This window comes from Lagenorhynchus albirostris, chromosome 2 (assembly GCF_949774975.1).
Source record: "Lagenorhynchus albirostris chromosome 2, mLagAlb1.1, whole genome shotgun sequence".
In the NCBI taxonomy this organism is placed as follows: domain Eukaryota; kingdom Metazoa; phylum Chordata; class Mammalia; order Artiodactyla; family Delphinidae; genus Lagenorhynchus; species Lagenorhynchus albirostris.
The window spans coordinates 121,824,786-121,841,281 of NC_083096.1; the positions used below are offsets into that span (position 1 = coordinate 121,824,786).

At 37.5% G+C, this 16,496-nt stretch overlaps 1 protein-coding gene across 1 annotated transcript in view; it reads right to left on the bottom strand.

Annotated features, from left to right (window-relative positions):
* TNNI3K (TNNI3 interacting kinase) overlaps positions 1-16,496 on the bottom strand; it is a 287,754-nt gene that overhangs the window by 162,137 nt on the left and 109,121 nt on the right. Inside the window, exons 12-17 of the mRNA XM_060142530.1 lie at positions 11,092-11,178; positions 10,462-10,518; positions 9,417-9,509; positions 9,273-9,330; positions 8,952-9,146; positions 8,112-8,216 (exon numbers count right to left, since the gene is read on the bottom strand). Coding sequence (XP_059998513.1) covers positions 8,112-8,216; positions 8,952-9,146; positions 9,273-9,330; positions 9,417-9,509; positions 10,462-10,518; positions 11,092-11,178 — 595 coding nt within the window. The remainder of the gene's footprint in view (positions 1-8,111; positions 8,217-8,951; positions 9,147-9,272; positions 9,331-9,416; positions 9,510-10,461; positions 10,519-11,091; positions 11,179-16,496) is intronic.

Sequence of the window (16,496 nt, forward strand, 5' to 3'; positions counted from 1 at the left end):
GATTCAGGGATGTGTCTGACTGGGAGGATTGAGGCAAAGATTCTGATGGAAATTTCAGCGAAAGATGGCAGGTTTGACTAGGTCTGTGTTAGCAGTATGATAGTGTGGGCAGAATGAAGGAGGTTTTCCTCTGATTTAAATATACCTGTTTTAATTTAAAGGGAGTATGTGTCTAAGGGAATTTACTTAATGAGGTGTTAAGTACGAGCACTATTTTTAGAATTGGTGGATGCAGCCAAAATTAAACCAGACATTCTAATGGAGGCAGCTGAGAGAGGAAGAACGTTTTAACTGGGCCCGGGAGGAAACTTTAGCTATTTCCACAGGAGTACAAAGAAAGCACAACTCAGGACTAAGGGACCTTATAGGATAGAGTAAGGAGGGGGGACTGCTATTTTGGCTCAGGATGAGGAACCAAACTGAAATGGGCTGAGAATGTTTGGGACACATCTGGCCCTCTGGGAACTGTGGGAATCAGGTTAGTGGGCAGGGGTGGATCTACTATCAGAGAAGAGGAGGATGAGCTGGACAGTGAATTTCTATTTAAATAACAGGTAGGCACTTGAGAGTCAGAGGGAACTGTCTGCTTCATCTGGAGGTTCAGGGAGCCGAGGACAGACAGACTGACTTTAATCATGTCAGACGTGGGAATGGAAAATGTGACTGAATATCAACACCTGAGTGAAGCTTGCAAATAGGATTTTAAAAAAATTAATTAATTTTATTTTTGACTGTGTTGGGTCTTCGTTGCCGCGCACAGGCTTTCTCTACTTGCGGCAAGCAGGGGCTACTCTTCCTTGCGGTACGTGGGTTTCTCTTGTTGTGGAGCACGGGCTCTAGGCACGCAGGCTTCAGTAGTTGTGGCATACGGGCTCAGTAGTTGTGGCTCACGGGCTCTAGAGCACAGGCTCAGTAGTTGTGGTGCATGGGCTTAGTTGCTCCGCGGCATGTGGGATCTTCCCAGACCAGGGCTCGAACGTGTCCCCTGCATTGGCAGGCAGATTCTTAACCACTGAGCCACCAGGGAAGCCTTGCAAATAGGATTCATTTGTAGAATTAAATGTCTGAGGAACCCTTTCAGATGGATATGGTATAATAAGGTTCTATGAGTAGAGTGATCAGAGTCTGTGTTTTAATTTTCACTTTTAAAGAAAAATGTGTGTGTGTTTTCATTGACCTAGAGCAAATGGAACTGTGAGATGTTTTTGAATTTATATAGCCTATTTCATACTATTACATCTTATTACAGTACATGTTTTTTACTCTTGAACCATGTTTAGGTTCAGGGACACATGTCCCCACATTCCCAAAGCTATTCTCATGTTTTTAATGTAACAAAGAAAAGTGAATGAGAATTATTTCAAAATTAACTTATATATAATATGCTTTACTGAGTAGCTTTCACCACATCTCCCAATTAGTGGTATTAGTTTATACATTGTGAAAATGTGTTTATAAACTAAAAATATTTAGTATGCAGTTGACATTATGTTTGTGCAAGTAATTCAGGCAAATCTAGATCACCCTTCTACCCAAACCCTAGTACCTGTTGTCACTAGTGCAAATAAGGCGAATGTAACCCAGACTGCTGGCTGCCTATCAAAACTCATTTCCTCTTCTGGGCACACAGCTGGACTACATTTCCCAGTACTCCTTGCAGTCAGTCATGGCCATTTGAGCTCTAGCCAATGAGATGTGACTGAAAGTGACATATGCCACTCTGATACCTGGCCCACAAAGCATTTCATGCACGTCTCACATATTCTTGTCCCATTTATGCTCACTTGAATAGAGATGATCCTCAAGGAGACCCTAGATGCAACATGCTGAAAATGGGTCTTGAACAACTTCATGGGTAAGGGACCACCACAACAACCTGTTAATTCACACAATCAAGACACAAACTTCTATTGTTTTTGAAACATTATACATTTTGAGGTCTGTTATTGCAGCAGATACCTTAGCCAAACAAATCCAAATTTCATCTTGGAAAGCTGTATAGCTTAGTTTTTTTTTCCCCTCATTACTCATAGTAGTAATGAAATTGACACAGATTGAAACTGATTACTTACATTTTTTTAAAATTTTGAAAATCTGAAGTCATCTTACAATTTTGGATATAGACATTTCATAATTAGGCACCCCTTAAGCCCTCAGGCCCTAAGCCCCAAGGCATCCCTTGTATGTAATTAATTAACTTCTCTACGAATCCCAAATGGTAACAGCTAGGTCTCATCCTTGGGAGAATTGAGAAAAATATCTCTCAAATCCTTTTCCATAGGGCTTAATTTCTTCAGAACTGCAGATGAGAAAGAATGGAAGCATTACAAAAACATGAAAATGTGCATGCTTATATGTGCATTGATGTATAATATTCACATATACATTTATGTGAGTCTTTATATATGTGTGTATTGATTTACTATACATAGGTCTATATTCTTCCAGGGTTTTATAGCCTTGAATACTCGTATGAACTGTGTGCACTTCAGTTGTCTAATATTGAAACTTTTACTTCTGTTTGGCTGCTTATGAAGATTCTGCACTCCTGGGAACTTTTCTAATATTAAGTATGAATTATAAATTAGGTGCTCAAGAATGCTTTAGTATACATAGCACAACTCCCATGGAAACTGCTGGATCTTGGAACCTACTCTGTGCCATAGGTATCATGAGCATGTGGATCTGTCTTTTGCGTTAGTTATTGAATGAATGAATGAATGATTATATTGTATTTAGGGCAATGATTCACAAAACATTTGGAATTACATTGTGACTTGATTTCCCAATATTCCCACTCCACCCTGGAAGAAGAGAAGGATGAGATTGTATAGCAAATGGTTAAGAGGAGTAATTGGTATTAGACTAGAAGGTAGTTCTCAATGCTGCCTGTATATTGGAATCACCTGTATTGCTCTCTAAACCTATGACACCTGGGCCCCAACTCTGAGATTCTGATTTAAGTAGCATCAGGGTTTTCTTAAAGTTTTCCTAGAGATTCTAATGTGTAGCCAAATGTGAGAACCACTCCAACTAGAACAATGTTTTCTCTCCTTGCTTGATTATAAGAATTGGCTGGTAATCTTGTTTAAAAATATAGATTCTCAGGTCCAATTTAGGACATTCTCAATCTGTGCCTTTTAGGAAGGAGTTTTTGATTTTTAAATGAGGGCCCCCAGGTGATTCTTATGACTGGGAAATAATACTTAGGCTCTAAGCTCTGCTGGAGAGGGGCTACGGGTCTGTCATCCTCAGCTGTGCCTCCAGACATAGCATAGACTCTGGCTCACATCAACCATTCAAATATTTTATATTAATTAATTAATTCACTTAATTTTAAAGTGGAAATAAGTGAAAAAAAGACAAAATTAAAAATGCCACTTGTGACTGGTTTTATACTAGAGATTTACAAAAGTAGAGTTGTGAAGAATTTCATGAGTTTCAAGGGTTCTCTTTTAAGACTTACCATAAATATTGCAATGTAATCAATTAATTGGCCTGCATTCAAGTACTCAGAATTCTTTGCAAGATGGTATTTGCCAGTGAATGCTAAATTCCTTCTGTATAATCACTTATTAGAAAAGTCACAAGCGAAAGGAATAGCTGAGAGCGAACTCTGTAATCTATGTGAATCAAGGAATACAATTGTACCTAATAGGTAACAGAAAAACAATTAATAATTTGTTAATTTGTACTTGATTGCTGTTTTTTAAAAAAATGCAGGGTTTTTATATTTTGTATTCAACTGAAAGGCAAACACATACATCAACTTAAAAGAAATATTAAAAATTTTAATCAATTTTTTCTTTAATACCTTCTGAAATCTTCACTAACTTAGTTAAATCCACCTTCAAAATTAAAATTCTTTTACCCTTTACTAGCATTGTCATTTAAAATTATCTGTCATTTGTCATCAGCAAGTTGGCTGTTTTTAAATTATCACTAATTATTTTCCTTTATAGTCACTCGAATAAGATGACACTCAAAAACAGCCCTCAGATCTAGACCTAGACCCCCAATTAATTAGTTGTGTTATATAAAAATAAATATCTGTATGGATGAGAATACTGTGGAGTGTTTTTCCATCCACATTCTTGACCTATAAAGGAACAAGTGAGGGATTAATCACAATAACAACTGGCATTTCTATAGTGCTTCTTCTATAGCTCTCTTGGGAGTGCCATGACCACTCTGTTGGAAACATCACTGTTTCATTGATTACAGTGTTATATTATTTACTTAAATACAGAAAAGACCATTTATTTGATGTTTGCAGTGATGTTTGGTTTCAACATCAAAAAATTTGGAAAATGGACTTTACCAAGAAAACAAAGATAGCTGCTAGTATTAAGTAAAAAACATTAAAATGTTTAGCTGTAAACCATGTTTTGCAAGCTCCAATGCCACAAAATGAGCATATAAATTGGACAAGGTATAAACTGGTAAGTTGGTAGGTGGTGGGCTCTATGACAAATTGAAAAGTACCTTCCTGCCTAAAGCTACACATTTAAAAATATTTAAACATTATGGGCCAAAGAAGACATATCTGTATGCCTCATATGCAACTTCTGCTCCATACTAGCAGAACATGGGGTGTAGAAGAAGAAATAAAGCAGAAACACAGAAGCACAAGGAGATGGTATGAGAAATGGTTTGGGTCACAGGAATTGCACCTATAGGACTGAAGTACAAAGAGCAAGGTTGATCAATGTGGCCGATGCTCATCCAATATCACCAAGCCTCCTCCTATCTCTCTGTACTGACTTGGTTTTGCTGTTGTGGTTGCGTCAGCATAATATAGCTATAAGCATGTGGCTGTGGGCTTAATATCTTTAGTCAGTTTCCTTACAGTAAAATGGACATAATAATAACTGTATTATAGGATTGCTGTGAAATTAAATGAGTGCATACATAACAAGGGCTTAGCAGAGGTCTTTCACATTGTAAGCACTGAATAAATTCTCATCATCATCATTGGAAAGAACCACTTCCTTAAGCATTCCTTGATTTATATGGTAAGAAACTTATAAGGGAAAAGGCAAAGTGTTTTCCTTTCTCTCAAATAAATTAACAACCACAAAACCAAAGATAGAAGTGTCCCCTCTCTGTGGGCTGATCTGTAAGCTCAAACAACTTCTTTCTTTTAGAACTATAAAAGGTATTGGGCAAGTTAGTCAGACTCTATCTACAAGGAGTCATACTTGTACCAACTAGGCCATTGCTTTCTGAAATGACATTCATCGAAATGCCTCAAGAATTTGGTTCAGTTAAAAATGCATTGACTGAACACCTCTGTGTAAGACACTATGTTTAGTTTTGGAAATCTGAGATGAAGAGCACAGGATTGCTGTTCCTGAGGCCCTGACCTGCCCAGAAAAGTTGGGGAGAGAAACATGGAAACAGGTCATTTCAATACAAATGTAATGCCTGAGTTCCTCACTCTATGATGTACATCTTTCCCTCTACCTCTTTCAATGGGAGGGACTTCGTGAGCATTGTGCAAATACAAGGATTAGTATGCTATGAAAAGACTGAGGAAAGATACATGCCTATCCTTCAAAGTCTAGTTTTAGCTCTACATCCTCCAGGAAGCTTTCCATTCTACTTTGATCTTTAATTTACTCAAAATCCTTTGAAAATTGCTGATTAATCATTTTGGCCCTTAATCATTTTCCACCTTAAATGGCAATTAATTTGCTTCCCGGGCATATGTTTTATGTCCCTAACCAGATTGTAGTAATAAACCCTGAGGAGAAGGACTTAGACTCTTTTGGGCAGTACACATGCTACATTTGCATTAAACTGAAAAAATGTTTTATTGCCACCAGATTAAAGAGCAGTAGAAAATAGTCCACAAATAATAAATGCAAGAATTTGGTACTCTATTATATTGAAGGCACCCATGAAATAGTGTTTCATAAGACTTGAAGACTTTTTGGCACAATTTAAGTATTTAGGTTAGATTAGAGACAGAAAAAATGGTAAATATAAACTTATATCTGTTACATAATACATGTTCTATTTTCACTTTTAATCAACAACATTTATATTTTTGGTCCTGCTTTATAACCTGGTGGCAACAACTTACACTTACTCACAGGGCAACAGAACACACTTTCAGTTGCCCCACAAGTGAAGCGTTGCAGCAAGAGAAAACTTTCAGTGAGCATATTTGCTTCAATGACACATGCAAAGATGGTTGGGATAACGAAACAATACTCCTAAAACTCACAAATCACCAGTTGGAATTATGCTAATTTATCACCTAAATCTGTTTCCTGAACATTGTTACTGAAACCCAAAGAAAAAATGTTTATTAACATAAATATTTTTAAAAGAGAGGTAAAGAAAATAACAGGGAAGAAATAACTTTTTGTTGAAAACTAGTAAACAACTATAAATAGATTGAGTCCTATATATGTTTACTTCCAATATCTAAGATTCAACCACTCTTCATATCTAATTTATTTTATCTCTCCTATCTGTCTCTTCCTTTCATTTCCTCTGCCATTAGTGAACTTCTGCTTTTCATTACTTATCTAGATCACTGCAACAACTGCTTCACTAGTTTCCCTTCAAGTTGATCTATTATAAAGACGCTGAATTAATCTTTCCATACTACAGTCCCAAATTTGTGACTCCTTGCTCTAACATCCTCAGTGCCTCCTTCCTGCTTACAGAACAAAGTCTAAACTACCTTACTCTAGCATTCACTAATTTCTGTGCTCTTGTTTCAGTTTATTTTTCTTTCCCAAGAGTCCTCTTCACCCATTCATTACACTACCTACATTTATACATTTCATCTACTGAAGTGAAACTATTCAGTGCTCCTATACATGGTTTTAACTTTCTAATCTCTTTTTTTATTTTTTCATGTCTTCCCTAAGCCTAGGATATTCTTCCAAATTCTAACCATCCTTTATGGTCAAGTCTGAAGGTCACCTATTCCATAAAGTTGTTCTAAATTTCTCAGAAGTAATTAATATTCTTCTTTCTGAAATTTTATAGAAAATATTTCACTATTTCCTTAAAAGAACTTGTTATTTTTATACCTAGAGCATATTTAGGTATTTTTCTCCTCTACTAGAGTAGGAAAGCTCCTTGAGAATGGAGTCTATGGAAGTTTCACTTGGCTCTACTGTGCTAAGTATAAAGGCTTTGAACATAGCAGATACCCAAATAGCTATGGAACAAATGACTGGAGTAATTAATGAATATTGAGCAGTTTTAGAACTGTGGGCTTTGTATAAAGGATCATATATGGGATCTACTTGACTTACTGGCAACCATGAAATGAAAGTTATTGCTTTTGAATAATCCAGCTTGTTTCATAAACCAGTGGTTTATCAGATTGGTGTTTTTCCAGATATTCTCCTTAGCACCTTTGAGATTCCAGAGAGATGGCTCAAGGATCTCCCTCTTTGGCAGTGGGAAGTGGTAAATGAACAGAATTTTGCACCATATACTCTGCCTTCAACTAAAGCTGCTCCTTTTGTGTATCAGCCTTTTTCTAAGACTTCTCTTAGAGAAAGCATTCACTATTTAAAAAAAAAAAAGAAAACCTTGGGGTTCCACCACCAAAACATTCTAGTTCTATATTCGTTTCAAGTCTCCATTCCACATGAAAACATCTTCACATGATAACTAGGTAAATGAGCTGCTGTGTTTTGGCTGAGTTTATAATTATAAGAAAAAAATAACAAAATGTTAGCACAAAAGTAGCATTTCAGATAATTTTATAACAGGTCCTACTATAATACCTGACTTTGTATGAGACATGACATTCTATAATGGTCATTGATCTCAATCCTTGATCTGACTTTACTGGCCTGAGAACTAGCTAGCTGGTGAATCTTACAGATGTCATAGTCTTTCTGCATATTTTTCACAGATTTGAAAGGTCCCTGAGAGGCAGTTATACAGCTTTCTATTTCTGTAAAAGACAATGACAAACCTTTCTATCCCCTAGGCTTATGGTAGCCTGTCCCCTTACCCACAGAGTAGAAAACTGTGTTCTGCAATAAATCTAAAATGTATCTTCACTGAAATCTGTCTTAGACTCCTAGTAAGTTACACAGTTCCAAGTTCATTATTTAGAGGGAAAAAAATACCTGTTTAAGTCACGGTGTATAATTGGCTGTGTCAAGTTGTGAAGGTACTCCATACCTTTGGCAACATCTACTGCAATAATTAATTTAGACTGCAAGTCAAGAATCCTAGAATTTAAAAATAGATTTAATGAGGATGAAATGGTCAAAGCCAATACCATAACTTTCTAAAAGGAATCAGTAGTGTGTGTGATTTGTTATTCTGTATAATTTCAGCCGTTTTTGCTTGATTGAACATTAAGCTAAAAATTCAACAAATTTGGAAAAATAGCTTTTCTACATCTGATAATGCTTAATTATAGATCAATTCAGATACCAACCCCTCTTATTTAAACAGTCAACTTGATTTTATAATCTTTGTAATTTTATATTTAATTTCTTTGTAATAACATAAAAATGGAATCTAATCACTGAGTAAAAACCACATTCTAATTATCATATGCATAGGTCTAGGAAGTGAATTCAAATTAGACTTGTGCAAGACTATTCTTTCTTAAAACTTTAAAAAATAAATACTGTGACCCCTGGTAATTATTTTATTCTGATCTTAGACATATCTGCTTTACTGGTATGTCAAGTTTAGCCTAATTATTATAAGCTTCAGTTACCAATTTAAATTCCTTGAATTTGTTATCTTAAACTGAATTCCTGTTAAGAAAGCACAGAAATCTTTCTAGTCATTAAAACACGATTATTGGACATAAATTATTAGCCATCTTTAAAATGTCACATTTCCTAGCACTCAGAGATATCAGAAGGTAAAAGCTCACCTAAGCAGAACGCGTATGAGGTGTTGCAACTGTAATTCCAATGACATGTAAAATGATAAGTCAGAGACCATACCTCTTCTGTTCATGAAGGAGGGAGAATAGAGAACCCCCTGATATGTACTGAGTGACGATGGCAAACTGGCTGGGATCATTCAAGCAAGCACCCACAAACTGAATGACACAGGGATGATTGAGCCGGCAGAGAATGGACACCTCTCGGCAAAACATATCCACATCTGACTTGGAGCAGTAGGTGTTGGCTCGATAACTGGAAATGACAGCAACAGGAAGTCTTCAGTCAACAGATGAATCAAAACAAGGGGCTAGCCATGCACATACTTCTCAGAGTTTACTGCTCTACTTGGATGCTAAATTTTCTCATTTGCTTGCTTACCGCTTTATAGCCACTATTTTATTTCTGCATCGTCCTTTATACACTTTCCCAAAAGAACCTAAAATTGTTTAAGAGAAACAAGTAAACACATATTATTAAACTGAGCTCATTAAACTGAAACAGACTAGTATTTTCTTAGGTTACCTGAGCCGATAATCTCATGGAACTCAATTTCTGAGAGCTGAAGATGGAAATGTGAAGGCAATCCAGCCCTTAGAAGGAGAACATCTGCCTTCTCTGCAAACAGGAATTATTATTTTATTTTTTAAGATAAAACGCACACATGTGGATGCTTACACACACATGCACATGTATACTTAACCAAAAACATCATACCCTAGTAACATTTAATTTTCCGACTGTAATTGACTACTTGGAGATACTAAAACCTTATCACAAATGATCCCTATTCCCCTACATTAAAAGCCCGTTAGTTCTCTGTCTCTGTTACCCGACCTTTGTTATCGGAGCTAAGGGTTTATTCCTGATTTGGTCAACCACTAGCTTGTCTGTATGATGTGGCAACTCTGGAGTACAGTCCATATCACATCATGATATAAAGAGTCTTATCTGGTCAATCCCAGCAACCTGTCACAAAAAGCTTAGTCAAATATCCATAAACTAAACCTTCAAGAGATGCCAATTAGGAAATAAACATATGAATTATTCAGAAGAAACATTCAAAACCAAAAATAATTTTTTAAAACTTCAAATTCTAAATAAATATAAATTTACAGTTGAATATTTTTTACTTTCCTGATTCAATGGTATTAATTTCTGTGCATAGCATACATTCAGAAAAGTTCCCAAAGTATTACTTATTTGGGATCTTTTGAAAAATAATTTATTTTTCAATTTTTTTCCCTATGACAAAACTTTTCCCAATTCTCCTTAAAGATATTAATATTTATAATTTATATTTCATTAAAAATACAAATGTCTATGTGAATTTGATCTTCTTTTAATATTCATATGGAATTTTCACCATTATACCTTCATGAACTAAGAGGACATATGCAAAATAACATAGCAGATGAGGTTAATTATGGAAAGAACGGTCTGTTAATAATATTATTTATGCTTGCAAAATAGTCACTTGTAATATATAAAACAAAATAGAAAGTTATCATATTTGAGGCAATAGCTATTGTTAGTAATAAAATATAACAACTGTCCCATATTAAAATACCTTTTGTCATGCTTTTAATCTTCCCCAAAGGGGATGGAACAGACACATAGGAGCCATCTAGAAATCAAATTATAGAGTTAAAGGTAGCAAACATTTTTTTCCATAAAAGCTAAACACTATGAAAAGTAGCACGTGACAAAAGAAATTTGCTAAGAACACCAAGTGAGACTATAACTTAACTCTAGGTTTTTCTCTAGATACTGAAACTGTACAGCAAGTGTTTATTTAGAGGGTACATAAAATGATTAAAAATAAAAATCCAAGGTCTAGCAGACTCCAGTGGATTTAATTTGTGTCTGCATATGAGTATTCTCTGTTCTGTCTTAATAGATTACTGAAATGGAAAATGACTGCTCTCAGCTTACCCAGGCCTTCCCAGTCATGCACCAGCCTCATAAACATCCAGTCCAGAGAATGTAAAACTTGGAGGAACTGCAGACTGGTGAGTCAGAAAGTAGCCTAAGTGGGGGCTTCTTTATTTTCAGCCTCACCCAGACGTCAAGCTTCTTAAAATAAAGCTGATCTGACATGCCTTCATCCCTAACCCCAGAATGTTGGTGATAGAAACACAGGTTTACCTTTAGGCACAATATTGCACTAACAATGAAAATTTAATAAGAAAGGGGGTACCTCCTCCAGGCTGAGAATATTCATTACAGGGCAATTCATCCTGAGGTCTCTTATAATGTTTCAGGAGTGTGACAATTGCATCATGTCCTTTATGAAAAGACAAAGAAGGACAAAGGGTCTTAATTCTTGTTTGATTTATTCAGCTCACCACCTGATCGAAAAGTAACCAAGGTAGCCTGAAACAAGATTAATCTTAAGAGGTAATACATTGCAATAGGAATTTAGTGCTTTCATTCATTCATTCAAACTCTACTACCATTTTGTAATGCATAACAGTATCGAATCACTAAGTTGTACACCTGAAACTAATATAATATTGTAAGTCAAGTACACTTCAATTAACAAAAAACAAGACTGATATATGTGATGTGCTATTTTAGGCACTATGTTGGGTATGGGGGATGCAATGAACAAGGCAACTATGGTCCTACCCTCAGGAAGTTTAGTGTAATTGAACAAATAATAAAAATGATGAGAATTGCTAAATGAGTACATATCAAGTGCTATGGGAGTATATAATAAGAGCACGATTAAAAGGGCGAAAAGCACATTTGGTAACCAGGAAGGAGAGATGTATTTGCTGTGATTGAGCATTACATTTGGCTGGCAACTGCAGTATAACAGGGCATTAATATAATCTGCATAGGTTTTTGTGGCAGGAGACAGCTGGCTGCCTACCAATATTTGTAGCTCCCATTCACAGAGTGATTTTGTCACTGGGAATGGCTGCCCACCCAGGGACAACAACTCCGTATCCCCCTTGCAGCCAATTGTGGCCTTGCGACAAATTCCCATCAAGTAAATATGAGCGAAAGTGAAATCACTTCCAGGCCTGGACTGTAAGAAATAAGTGAGTCTTCTCTCCTCTCCCTATCTGCTGGCTGGATGCAGAGGGCTCTGAGGCCATACGGGAGGGGAGAAAGCCATCCACTGACCAGAAATACCCACCCTGGACTGTTACATGACTGAGAAATAAATTTCTATTACATAACACCACCAAAATTGGGGAGTTTGTTAATTGTACTAGGGACTTATAATTGTGAAAATGCTAAATAAAATATAAAAATAAAAATGCTAAATGCTCCTCTGAGTAGAAACAATTTTCAATAGAACTACACTTTGATACTATCTTATGCTTTAACTGAGAAAATAATCTACTGTAGCTAATTTATACAAGAAGAAAACAAAATCGACCTTAAAGACCCTGCCAAGCAACTTGTGAAATGCAACAGAACTCACTGTAAAAAGGGCAAAATTTAGAAACTGAAAAAGTATAAGTGCTTATCCACCATGAAGGGTTCAGAGTTAACACTGGTTTGAATACACCTAGCTAATGTATAGAGTATATGCTGTGAGTTGTGCCTGCTTATTAAATCAGAAAAGAATTAAAATTAATAGAGCATGCAGGATCATAAGATGAAATGATTAAGATGTTTATCAGCACTAAAAGCTTTTTCAAATGTAACATTCCAAGTCCAGATTCCTCAAGAAAAAAAAGCAAAAAAAGAATTGTGACTATGATTGTTAAAACTTGTAGCAAAACTTAAATCTATGGAGTTAACAACTAGTGTCCATTTTCTTATCATCCATAGCTTTCTATTCATGGCTGGCAGATCTACGATTTTCTCAAATCATAGACACAGGTTATGATGAAATAATGGGGAACCAGTCCCATCAATACTCTTTCTTTGGACTCTCATGTGCTCACAATCAGGGAAACCTCAAAACATGAAAGACATAAGCCAACAGGTAAATTTCTAAAGGAAGAGCCTACTAGTCAGAAGGAAAAGAGAATGAAAAGAGCCCCAAATGGGAGAAAGCATGACATGTTCAGAAAATGAAAGATGGCCAGTGTGGCTGGAGCATCGCAAGCAAGGATGAGTGGTACCAGGCTTGGCTGGAGAAGTCGGTGAGTGCACAACATGTGGGGTAGTGCGTCTCAAATGTTATCGTATGAGAATCACCTGGAGTGCACGTTAAACTACAGATTCCTGAGCCCTACTCTCAGATCCTGATTGAAAAGGCCTGTAGTGGGACCTGAGAGTTGCTTTTCTCACAAAGTCCCAGGTGATGCTCATCAGCAGTCCACACTTTGAAATTACTGATGTGGAGCTTTCTAGCTTTATAGGTTAGGATAAGGAGTTTGTGTGTTAATGCAGATGAGATGGGGGACTACTAGAGGACTTTAATTAATTGAAGGACATGGTTTGTCTTTAGTTTTCAAACATATCCTTGTTTACAGATTACAACTGATGATGCATCTTCATAAGGCTGTTGTCAAGACTAAGTGAGATTATATATGTAATATGCCTAACAGTTCTAACACATAAATATGCCTTTTGGATCTTTTCACTGCTTTCTTGCTTCACTATTTTGCCTCAAGAATTGTAAATGAACTTGGAAACTCATTTTCGGAACTTCAGATAAATTTTCTAAATACCAATATATTCAATTTTTGTTGCTGCCATTGTTAATTACCACAAATCTAGCGGCCTAAACATTTCAACTTTGTTATCTTATAGTCCTGGAGGTCAGAGTTCGACACGGTTCTCACTGGGCTAAAATCAAGGTGTTGGCAGGGCTGCATTCCTCCTAGAGGAAAATCAGTTTCCTTGCCTTTTCCAGCTTCTAGAGGCCACCAACATTTCTTGGCTTGCGGCCCCTTTTCTGTATCTTCAAAGCCATCAACGGCTGGCCTGAGTCCTCTCACATCGTATCACTCTGGCTTCTGTTTCTGCTTCCATATTTAAGGACCTCGTCATTACATTGGGCCCACCTGGAAAATCCAGGATATTCTCTCTCTCTCAAAGTCAGCTAGTCATCAGCCTTAATTCCATCTGCAATCCTAATTCCCTTTGCTATTTGCCATGTAAGGCAGCATACTCACAGGTTCCAGGGAATAGGACCTGGGCATCTTTGGGGGCCATTGCTCTGCCTACCACCTTTAGTTGTGATGAAAATCAAATCTCAGTGTGCTTTGTTTGCCTGTTGGTGCAGCTTTTCTTTCTTCCCCATTGCTAATGGCCATTTGAGCCTAAGGATAAATTAGCACCACCACCAAGAATTTCCTCTGGAATTAAAACACCCCTTCATCTGTCCCCTTGTTAGATTCTTAGGTTCTAAGGTTTTATCTGCTCCTATCCACACTGTCTGCTCCTACTTTAACAGGACCTGTGGTGCTTTTGGAGTTTTTATTTTACTTAATTTGATCTTTCAGTGTTTGGGACCAGGAAAAACAAATCAAAAACAAGCTTTTTTTTTTTTCTTATTTCTGTTTTTCCTAGGACAGGCTCCTTTGGGGAAAGAAAACAACCCAAACCACAAGTATTTACCCAAGTACAACAAAGCTTAATTCACAGATCCCACCTCCTCACCTGTCTCAGCCCCTCTGCTGGACTGACTGTGGCTGACAGCCGAGAGGGCCTCCTGCTTTCCCTAGTGAAGCAGAAAGCCACATCTTGAATCCTGAAGGCCTGTGTGAGTCAGTGATCACACCCTTGATGTTACCTTTCATCTCAACAGCTCTCTTGGCTCCACTTGCTCAGAGCAGTTTTAATTTCCTGCCAGCGCAGTGGTACAATTTGCTGGCATTTTCTTTAGGATGCTTTTCATCAAGAGCCTAATGAGTGCCTGAGTTCTGGCTGGTGATAAGCATGAGGCTGCCAGGGAAATGCCAAGAGGCCCCGTTGGCTCTGGAAGGCATCTCCGCCTGATTTCCCACCTCCTGCTAACTGTGGGCTGAAGCACACATGTATGGGAAATTCTCCTCTGCTCTCACTGCACTGACAAACTACAAGTGTACGCAAAGAAACCTGAAAACCACTAGGACCCAGCTCCCTGATACTTGGCTATGAGGGGTTAAGCAGAAAAATGCCTTGATGGAACTCACTAAATGGACTTGTAAGCCAAACTCCGGATAATGGATATACCCAGATAACCAAGGCACACTAATGGAACATGTCCAGAGATAATCGAAGTCCCACTAATTAAATAAAATGTTTTCCCATATCTAAGAATGTACTATCTACATCCAAGTATTTTACCCAAATAGGAGGTTGCTATGATATTAGCCTAATGCAGTTAGAATAATGATTTGTACTTTCAGAGTATTATTCATTAGTGCCCCCAAGGGTTTTGGCAAATGGGACTCTCCTGCTGGCTTGAAGTGCCTTTCATTTCCTGCTCCCTACTCTTCCAGTCTTGTCTATATTCCCAAAATGCCATGCTTCCCCTTTCATTTGTCTTTTTCTTATGTTCCTTTACTCCTTACATTTGGAGTGATTTTCCCCACCCCACCCCCCAAACTTTCTGAATAGCTGTTTATTTTAAAACCTAGGTTGTTCTTTAAGGCTACAAGTCCATCCAAAGGGCTGTTACATGGAGAATTTAGTATCTACATCACGGGCATGTATACAACAGAGGATTCCTAATTATTCAAGAAGAAAAAGTACAAATTTTATTATTTCCCTATAAGGTTGTCTCTCAGTCTCCACCATTTCATCTTAGAAACAATGAATGCTGTTCATCGCTATGAGAAATTATTTTAAGAACAGAAGAAAGCTTGCTACGAAAATCATTTTAAGAACTAGATCTGAAGATTAATGGTGAATGACACCAGTACTAAGACCTTTGTGACTCTGACACCCTGTGGGTCTGAGATTAAGTAGAAAACATGGAGATTTGATCTTAATTACGGAAGCCAAGAAATTCTTATTGATCTTGTATGTACCACATGCCCAGGTCATCAAAAGAGCAGTCTGGGCTATTTTTTTTTTTTTTTTTTTTTTTTTTTTTTGCAGTATGCGGGCCTCTCACTGTTGTGGCCTCTCCCCTTGCGGAGCACAGGCTCCGGACGCGCAGGCTCAGCGGCCATGGCTCACGGGCCCAGCCGCTCCGCAGCATGTGGGATCTTCCCGGACTGGGGCACGAACCTGTGTCCCCTGCATCGGCAGGCGGACTCTCAACCACTGCGCCACCAGGGAAGCCCTGGGCCATTCTTTACATGTGCCTCAAAAAATAAAACTCTCACAGCAATGATACTGATGAGACTTTGCTCAATATTTTACTATCCCCCGTTCCCATCATGTTAAAAATGCACTTTCCAGAAACATTGAAAAGTGAGATCAGAGGATGGCCCCTGATGTTTGCACTTCTATGGCTCATTTTCCTCCTGACAGTACAGGTCCCATTCACTGACAATTAAATCAGAGGCAACAAATATTCCAGACTTGCTACATCTTCTCATGAGTTAAATCTGAAAGATACTTTACTTTGATATCACAAGAAAGAGAACACACCCCCTGCTTCCTCCACGATTCTTATCCCTTAATCACCAGGCCCAGACAAGAATGTCACCAGTCCTCCTTCATCTTGAGATAAGAATCCACAAGGATGAATGCTTTTGC